The 9,761-nt window shown below is 35.5% G+C and overlaps 1 protein-coding gene across 1 annotated transcript; it reads right to left on the bottom strand.

Moving 5' to 3' along the window:
* Positions 1-7,576: 7,576 nt before the first annotated feature.
* On the bottom strand, positions 7,577-9,542 carry LOC18598160 (D-mannose binding lectin protein with Apple-like carbohydrate-binding domain-containing protein). Its single transcript, XM_007027562.3, has one exon. It carries the CDS (start codon positions 9,474-9,476, stop codon positions 7,965-7,967), a length of 1,512 nt encoding a protein of 503 aa, XP_007027624.3. The 5' UTR covers positions 9,477-9,542; the 3' UTR covers positions 7,577-7,964.
* Positions 9,543-9,761: the final 219 nt, after the last annotated feature.

The raw sequence follows: 9,761 nt of genomic DNA, 5'->3' as shown, positions 1-9,761 counted from the left end.
GATGAATAACGAGATTTTGTAGAGAATATTTTGGAGAAATGTTCTTCATTCTCATCATGAAAAACATACAAGAGTGGCCTTTTTATACGGTATCTACATTGACACAAAGAAAAGGACAAAAGAGTGTAACTAATTATAGTGATTAACTAACTAATAAATCAACAACTATGCAATCAACGGTCTTCTTTGTTGGCTCCAAACGGTGCGTTTCACATTTGTCTTCTTTTCTCTTCAGCTGTACATCAAAACGCTGCGTTTCTTCTTTTATTTCTCTGCTATTTACAAGTAGCATCTTCAATCAATGCAGAGCATCAACTACACTTATTTCCTGCTACCATTTTGCTTCAATCTTTGACAATCTTGTTCGACACTCCCCTTCAAGAGGAACCATGAACATTGTGAATGTTCATTTTGCATGATAACCTTTGAAAAACTCCAGGTTGCAGAGGTTTGGTGAATGCATCAGCAACTTGTAGCTATGTTGGTATATGGACAAGTTCGATCACACCATTTTGGACATTCTCCTTGATGAAGTGACAATCAATCTTTATATGCTTTGTTCTTTCATGAAGAACTGTTACTAATATAAATTGATGACTGGCTGTCACAGTAGAGCTTTAGAGCATCCTGATGTTGAATTCCAAATTCTGCTAGCAAACATTTTATCCAAATAACTTCACAACATGTGGCTGCCATAGATCTGTACTCTATTTCAGTTGAGCTCCGAGCAACTATTTATTGCTTCTCAGACTTCCAACTCACTAATGATTCTCCAATGAACACACAGGAGCTAGTGACAAATCTTCTGGTGTCAAGACATCCTGCCCAGTCATTGTCACAATATGTTGAAATCCTTAAATTACAGTTTCTTTTCATCAAAATTCCTTGTCTTGGTGCTCTTTTCAAATACTTCAGCATCCTGTGAGCTGCCATGTGATACTCACTAGTTGGTTTGTCCACGAATTGAGCTAAACTCTGCACTGCATAAGAAATATCAAGTCTTGTGAATGTCAAGTAGAGTAGCTTCCCAACAAGTTGTTTGTACCTTGTAAGATTTGTTACTTCTTCTTCTTTACTTTTCCTTCTCAGCTTAACATTATAATTAATAGATGTTGATATAAGCTTGGCTCCAAGTAAACCATACTCTTCCAGTAGGTTCAAAGTATATTTTCTCTGGCATATTAAAATGCCTTGTGGTGATCGAGCTATTTCAAGTCCCAGGAAATATTTAATAGTACCTAGGTCCTTGAGCTTGAACTGTGAATTGAGGTGACTCTTTATAGCTGCTACAGCTTGTGTAGAGTTGCTGGCAATCAAAATATCATCAATATATATTAACAAAGCTACAAACTCACCATTTGATGTATTCATAGTGAACAATGAGTAATTTGATATTGATTGCTTAAAACCATACTGAAGAATGGATGATGTTAGCTCAGCATTCCACTGCCTTGAGACTTGTTTAAGACCATAAAGAGATTTGTGTAGTTTGCCTACCATTTTTGAATCCTTTGAATACCTCCCCTTGATTGTGTAACCTTCAAGCAATTCCATATAAGCTTCTTCATTTAACTCCCCATGTAAGAATGCATTATCTACATCTAACTGAAACAATAACCACTTGCATGCAACTGTTAAGGCAAAGAAAATTTTGATTGTAGGTTGCTTAGCCACAAGGCTAAAAGTTTCTTAGTAATCAAAACTAGCCACTTGACTATAGTCTTTGGCAACCAACTTGGCTTTATACCTCTCTATTTCTCCTTTTGCATTCAGCTTAGTCTTATAGACCCATTTATAGCTAACAGTGTGAGAATTAGCAAGCAATGGTACAATACTCCATGTTCCATTAAGTGTTTTCAATTCAATTGCCATTACTTCTCTCCGATGAGAATAAGTTACTGCTTGATGGTAAGTGTTAGGTTCTCGTATACTAGATAGGGATATGGTAAATGCCTTGTGTGTAGGTGACAGTTTATAATGAAAAAGGTAATTGGATATGGAGTGTATGGTGATATTATTGGTATAAGATGATAGGTCAATTTGATATCCTTTTAGATACTTTTGTAAACTTTTAATTCTTGAGCTTTTTCTAATTGGTTGACCTGAGTCAATGGTGAAGTCTGTTTCAGGTTTACTTGTAGTACTATTAGTAGGCAAATTGCTATCAGGTGAGGAATTATGAAAATTTTCATCATTCATTGATTTGAAGGGTTATTTTAAGACTACTGAAGGTTTATTCAAATTTGAAACATCTTGGTTTTCGTCAAAGGAATGAGAATTCAAGTAATTTGAGTCAAGAAGATCAAAAGGGGTGATATGTACACCAGCTGTTTGTGAAAATGTAAATTCTTGTCTGTCATGTTTTGAAAAGTGAAATGGAAAAGTAACCTCATGAAAAACAATATCTCTGGATACTAGGACTTTTTGTGCTTCAATATCATATAATTTGTACCCTTTAACATGATTGGGATAACCTATGAAAATGCATTTGTTGGCTCTACTGTCAAATTTCTTTCTGTCTTGTGTTCACGTGGATGCAAAAGACAAGTATCTAAAGACCTTGAAGTGATCATATGACGGTGGTTTCTTAAACAAAAGTTCATACGATGATTGATTTTGAAGAACTCTTGTAGGCAATATGTTTATTATATGAACAACATTTAGTACTATTTCCCCCTAAAAGGTGAGTGGTAAGTTTGACTGATGTCTTAGTGCCCTTACCACAGCTAAAATATGCTGGTGTTTTCTCTTTACAATGCCATTTTGGTGTGGTGTACCAATATGGGATAATTAGTGAACAATTATAATTTTGTTATAAAATTCAATAAGCTAAATTCTGGACCATTGTCAGTCCTTAAACATTTTATAGATTTGTTAAACTGATTTTGGACAAGATTATTAAAGACAAGAATGATTGAAGAAACTTCTGATTTGGTTTTCATCAAATATATCCATGTAAAACGTGTATGATCATTAATAATGGTTAAAAAATATTTGTGGCCATTCAAAGTAAGAACTTCATATGGACCCCATATGTCCATATGAACTATTTCAAATGCTGTTTTTGAATTATGAATATGCACTAGAAATGGAAGTTTGTTTTGCTTTGCCATTGGACAAATTTCACATAATAAATCATTTGAACAACTAATTTTTGGAAAATTTTTGTGCAATACATTGATTCTTTCTATTGGGGCATGCCCCAATCTAAAATGTCAAAGATCAAAGTCTTTATATCTTGGCTTAAAGGAACTGACAGAAAAAGCAAAAATGTTCTTGACATAGTTTTCAAAAGAAAATTGAGATAGGTTTTGTTCAACTTGGTTATACTACATCAAATAAAGCCTTGAAGACACTCTAGCAACTCCAATCACTGTCCATGATGGCAAGTCCTGAACAACACAATATGAATCCATGAAGAATAGACATGACTTCTTTGATTTGGTTAATTCTCCTACTTATATGCAATTGAAGTTAAAGCTAGAAACATAGAGAACATTCTTAAGCATTAACAGAGGTGATAATCCGATAGTCCCTATGTGAGTGACAAGAGCTTTACCATTGCTAGGCAAATGAACATAATGGTTATTAACTGGTTGAGCTAGAATAAATTTGTCTAAAAAGTGACAAAATATGGTTAGAAGCACCAAAATCTATGATCCAACTATCTTGTTTAATCACAAGGCTACCGATATGTTTGAAACAATATGGTATATTATTTGGTGTATTGAAGCAAGGGTGATTTGATTTTATACCTGCAAAGGCAGAGTTGATTAAGGATGGTTTACTTTGGTTACTGTTTAGTGATGTGGAAGCCTTATCATCATTGCAAGTGATCCCATTCTCATTCAAGAGCTCCATTAGCTTGCTGACCTGTTGTTTAAAGATGGATATTTAGGACATGGATCTTGCACCTGCTGCATCATCCTCTTGGTCAAATTGTATTCTTACAGACTGCTTATATGCCACATTATTCAGAACTGTATCTCTCTCTTTGAGATTGATTTTCATTTTTATGAATTGAAAGTCTTTTGGAAATCTAACCAATTTGTAACATTTCTCCTTAATGTGCCCTTTTTTTTCCACAATGTGAGCAAAGTAAATCTTTGCTTGGCTTTTTCTTGACATCACTAATTGTTTGCATAGCTGATGATTCTAGAACAAGATGTGTTTGAAGCATCAAATTCCTTTGTGTTTCTTCTCTTGACACAAGGCTATACACCTTATCCAGGGTTGGCATGGGATCCAACATGATGACTTAAGTTCTTATGGCAAAATAAGAATCATTCAAGCCATTAAAAAACCTGAAGACCATATCCTTCTGGTACTGGTCAGAATATCGTATAAAACAATCAGCATTGCATTTACCACATTAGCGATTCCTCCCAAACTCCTTTAAGCTCTATGAAGTAAGCATCAACGGATCTAGTCCCTGTTGGTGTATTTTCAAAATCAAAAAGTTATGTCACATGATGAAAAGCTATTTTAGCTCAAAGGTTATGTCACATAATGTGTCTATTGGATTATAAGCAGGTTTTCATGTGAATGGTTATATCTCTTGGTAAAATGACATCTAAAAGTTATGAGACATATTGAAAAAACACCATGCTCAAAAGTTAAAAATGAAAAGTTATTATTTCAAATCATAACTCAAAGGTTATAATCTATGGAATGAATAGTTATCTTTTCATAAGATGATTATTGAAACAATATTTTTATCCAAAAGTTGTGTCTGGCAAAATGTAAAAATACTTTTTAGACAAAAAGGTGTCTTAATGAAAGGGTTGTGTTGTTGAAGAAGAAACACTTACAAGCTTATATAAAGGACTTGTCGCCAACCATTTTGACACACTAATAAAATCAAACACAAAGCAAGTGTAGAGATATCAAGAGCAAAAAAAGTGTTGTGTTCTTTTAACATAAACACTTAAGTTCCCATCATCTATAAAAGCTTTCAAATTCCTTATAATCTACTTGCTTCAGAAAGTAGGCTCTAAGGCCAAACAACTTTACAAACACTCGGGTGTATCTAACGGTCTGCTCTCGTAAAGTGCAATACGAAGTTAGACGTTGACTTCGTTGTATCCTTAAGGCTATTCGCATCATTTCCCTTTGCATACCAAGTGGTGGGGCGAAATAAGTCTTAAAGATAGCGTCTATTGAAAAGCTCACATTGAAGTCAATTTTGCCAGTTCCTCGAATTCCATCTAAACTCCACTTACACCAACAGTCCCTGGTGTTATGTTTCCTAGGGTGTATTGCAAATTGCAAACCCTAATATCATCACGTTGGGCAAAGTTTTGCTTCAGTATGTCCCAGATTTCCTTTACTAACTCCATGTAAAACACTATTATGGGTTATGTAATGAAGTTTAGAAGCCAAGCAACTAATAGGTTGTTACAAAAGGTTTGGGAAGGGTAAATAGGATCTGTAATCTCTGGTTTTGGGATTGAACCATTGATGAATCCTATTTTATTTCTAACTGACAGTGCTAATAGGAAGGATCGACTCCATGCTTGATTGTTACTTGTGGTTAGCTTAGGGTTGATTACAACCGATCCAAGGTGATTAGTGTGGTGTAAGAAGTATGGTGATTAGGGGTCTACAATGGGTGATAATGTTGATCTCGAATCATTCGAGGTTTGAAACACTTGAGGTCTCGATTCAGATGAGTTTGACATGATTCACAAGTTAAAAGCAGAGACGAACAACCTGAGAAAATTGAATCAACTTATCGAAAGATTAAGGAATAGAACTGATGATGTGAAAGTGAAGATAAAACAAGTTAGCTACTGCTATAAACCTTTCTAGGATTCCCAAATCAATTTCTGCAAACTTCAAGCTGCTTTGATACAATGATGAATAATGAGATTTTGTAAAGAATATTTTGGGAAAATGCTCTTCATTCTTATCATGAAAAACATATAAGAGTGGCCATTTTATATAGTATCTACACTAACACTAAGAAAAGGATAAAATAGTGTAACTAATTATAGTGATTAACTAACTAATAAAAGAATTAAAAAATGATCAATGGCTATGTAATCAACAGTCTTCTTTGTCAGCTCCAAACTATGCGTTTCACATTTGTCTTCTTTTCTCTTCAACTGCACATCAAAATGTTGCGTTTATTCTTTTATTTATCTATTATTTACAAGTAGCATCTTCAATCTATGAAGAGCATCAACTGCACTTATTTCCTACTACCATTTTGCTTCAATCTCTGACAATCTTGTTTGGCACTAAAAGGCATTCTTGAAGGGTATTAATTTACTTGCATTGTGAATTTTCCAAGTGGATACTGACCCTAAAAAAATATTTGAATTCTAAATACCATACATATCTAGATTTTGTTTGATCTATATCAAGATAAAGCATATAGGGTTTGAAAAATTGGGACGAACTTAATTTTTGGAATTCTGAAAGATTTTGATGATCGAATAATTGATTGAATAAGATTACTTGGTAAATAACGAAATTTAATATATATATATATATGATTAAGATTGAATTTTCATTTTTGGATTTAGACATACGTATGAAATGACTATATATCCAACCAAGAGTGATCCGGCCGCTTTTTCAAATACATTTGAGGTTTTTTTCTTGGCAAGAGTTGGGCCTTGATTCTACTTTCGTGAGAAGATAATATATATATATATATACTTGATGGATTGTGATTAAGATTGAGTTTTTACTTTTGGGATTAGACATACGTATGAAAAGATTCACATCTAACCAAGAGTGATCAGACCGCTTGTTCAAATACATTTGAGGCTCTTTTTCTGGGCAAGAGTTGGGCCTTTATTCGACCTTTGTGTGAAGATATATATATATACTTGATGGATTATGATTTAAATTGAATTATCATTTTTTGATTTTGACATATGTATGAAATGATTCATGTCCAACCAAAAGTGATTGGGCTGCTTTTTCAAATATATTTGAAACTCTTTTTCTGGGCAAGAGTTGGGCCTCGATTCGACCTTCGTAAGAAGATGATAATCATACAAGGAAGAAGCCAGGAAGGCTGGGGTTAATTGTTGGGGGGATTCTCATCATAGATTGAAACGAACTCCCACGTTGAGAGAAAATATGCATGGGGAATGGAAAAGATTCCAGTATGCAAATCTTTGTTCAAGCCAATCATATATATATAATATTCTTTCATAAACATCATAGGTGAAGTATAAATCAATAAGTAGAATAAAGATATCAATCAAATATAATGTTAATTATCACTTTTTTTCATCAAATTTAAATCTTATAATTTTTATTAATTTATTCATTACAAATGAATAAAAATTTTTACCAAGTAATCACTGCATCAAAGAGACGCTCCTTTTCGTTAAAATTGTAAAAGCATATGTATTCATAAAATCTATCAACTGATCAACACCCGTTGTTGTTTTCTTAAATGGATTTTTTTTATTCATCAATCAAAGACAAACTTAACAAAATAATTGTTGTCCACATCATACCATTCGGTTAAATATATGTCACGACTTGAACAGTATAGTTTTTATATTTAATTTTTTAAAAAAAGAATTTATGATCAAATTATAACATCTAGGAATACATCAAAGGGTGGCCCACATGATCCCACGTGCAGAGTCCACTGTATATCCTCTACAAAAAAACACAGTTTACAAGTTTAAAAAGATCTTCCATCAGGATTAGATAGGTCCCATCCTCGTCTAAAATAAAACAAAACCCCCAAAAAGAAATTTGTTAAAAACAAAAAGTTGACCCCACATCCACAAGGCCAACCAAAAGTGAGTGATGACCCTCAAAAATTTAGTCAAACCCCCTAGTCCTATGTCATTGCTTACCTCATCTCACATTATTTTATGTATACATTAATACACATCTATTGTTCTTTTTTTTGGTTGGGAAAAGCCAGCCAAAAGAGAACAAGGATTGGAACATTGAATTCTAAAATGAAATAACCAAGTCATCCCATGTTATCGACTACTCCCACTACACATCTCGATCGATCTAAAGCTGGCCGACCCGAGATCCTTATACGGGCCAGATATTACCCCACCCGCTTCCTCCTCCAACATCCGATTCACCCCTCTCCTACTCCTCCAAATCTTGTAGCCTCCGAACCCGACTGCCCCGATCAAACACGCTATGGCCCCACCTAATAACCCTATCCCCACTCTTAAACCAGCATCCACTTTTTTCTTCCTTGCTCCTTCCATCATTTTGAAATACCCAACTTTACTGTCATCTCCCACTCCCAACAGGGTTTGGATCGGGTAGTCCAATATGTAGCAAAACCCGGATGCATTGTTGTAAACCGCCCCGTAACAACTACAATTTCTTTCACACGAGTCCTCACATTCTTCCAAGGACGACATCGCTTCGTACCTCGTTAACTCCTTAAACGGCGCCTCCACTCCTTCTCTTCTTAATACCTTGATGTCGCTTAGAGTGTTGGGGTCCGTACACAAATCATTAAAGTACGAACCCGGTCCGGAACACTCACCGGCTGAAAATTCCGTATTATTGTCCAAGCAAGAGCAACCCGACCCGGGAGTACACAAACCGTACGAACCGCAGGGACGTGGTAACTCACAAGTGTCACGAATAGCTTGATAATCCAAATCCCAACTTGACCCGGTCCAATAATATGCTTTGAGGTTCCCGTCCGGTTCTAACCGAACCATAAGGAGTCCATCAAGGTGTCGTTGAAAGCTGTTAAAAGATTCAATATCGACCGGCGTTGTTCCATTTTGGTACATGCCCAACCACCCATCTGGTTCAACTCTGATGTGAATTGGTCCATTACCTTCAATAATTTGAGCTTTGGCTTGTAATGCTTTGTGCTTCCAATAAATTTGGTCAGAAGAGAAATCAAATTTTGCGTACAATCCAATGAAATCACTACCTAGGCGCATTGAATATAGGCCATTTGATGAAATGAGCGACATGGTAGAAGTGAAATTTTGAGTTTCGACAAGGGTATCTTTGGGAGAATCAAAACTTTGCCATAACACAGTTGAGTCGTCGTTGCTGTTATCGAGGCTTTTTTGTATCTGAAGATTGGAATTGTTTAAGAGGACGAGTTTGTCACCTTGGGTTTCAGTTGACCAAAACACCCTCGTAAGGGAATCTGAAATCACAAGACTGCCATTGAAGAAGACCTTCGTGTGGTCTGACCAGCGAGCCAAGGTGGTCGCGTTGGCGAGCCAGAGGGGTTCATTGGAAGGCACGTGGAGAACGGCCAGAGCGAGTTGGGTTGAGTTGACTCGGAGGAAACCGAAAGAGAACTTTCCTGAGGAATCGTCGAGGAGAGATTGGAACGAGGAGATTGAAGGATTTGGGGTAGCTTCAAAGCCTTTGAGAAGCTCTTGGGTGGCTGCGGCGTCGATGAATGGCCATGTCAACGTGTAGAGAAATGGAATGATGAGTATAGACAGGAACTTAGTCGAAAGTGGACGAGCCACCAAGTTAAGCGGCCTTTCCATTTTGGAAGAGGGAAAAGAAAGGAAGAGAGAGAGAGAGGATTAAGATTGAGAGGAACTTATAAGCAGCCATGAAAGGGCATTTATAGTTCCTATATAGTCACTAGCCATTATGAACTAAAATTATTTTTAGTTTTTAAATCGATAATAAGGATCTTTTAGATACTTTTAAATTATTATTTTTACTAATCTTGAGACTTTAGAAACAAAATAATACAATAAAGAAATCGAATCCACCGAAAGTAAAAAAAGACTTTTAGTTTGGGTAAATCTCCACCAGGGGCTGTT

Source organism: Theobroma cacao, chromosome 5, assembly GCF_053813885.1.
Source record: "Theobroma cacao isolate CCN51 chromosome 5, ASM5381388v1, whole genome shotgun sequence".
NCBI classification, from domain to species: Eukaryota; Viridiplantae; Streptophyta; class Magnoliopsida; order Malvales; family Malvaceae; genus Theobroma; species Theobroma cacao.
Note: the sequence above shows the minus strand (reverse complement) of the source record. Positions and strands in the feature narration are given on the sequence as shown.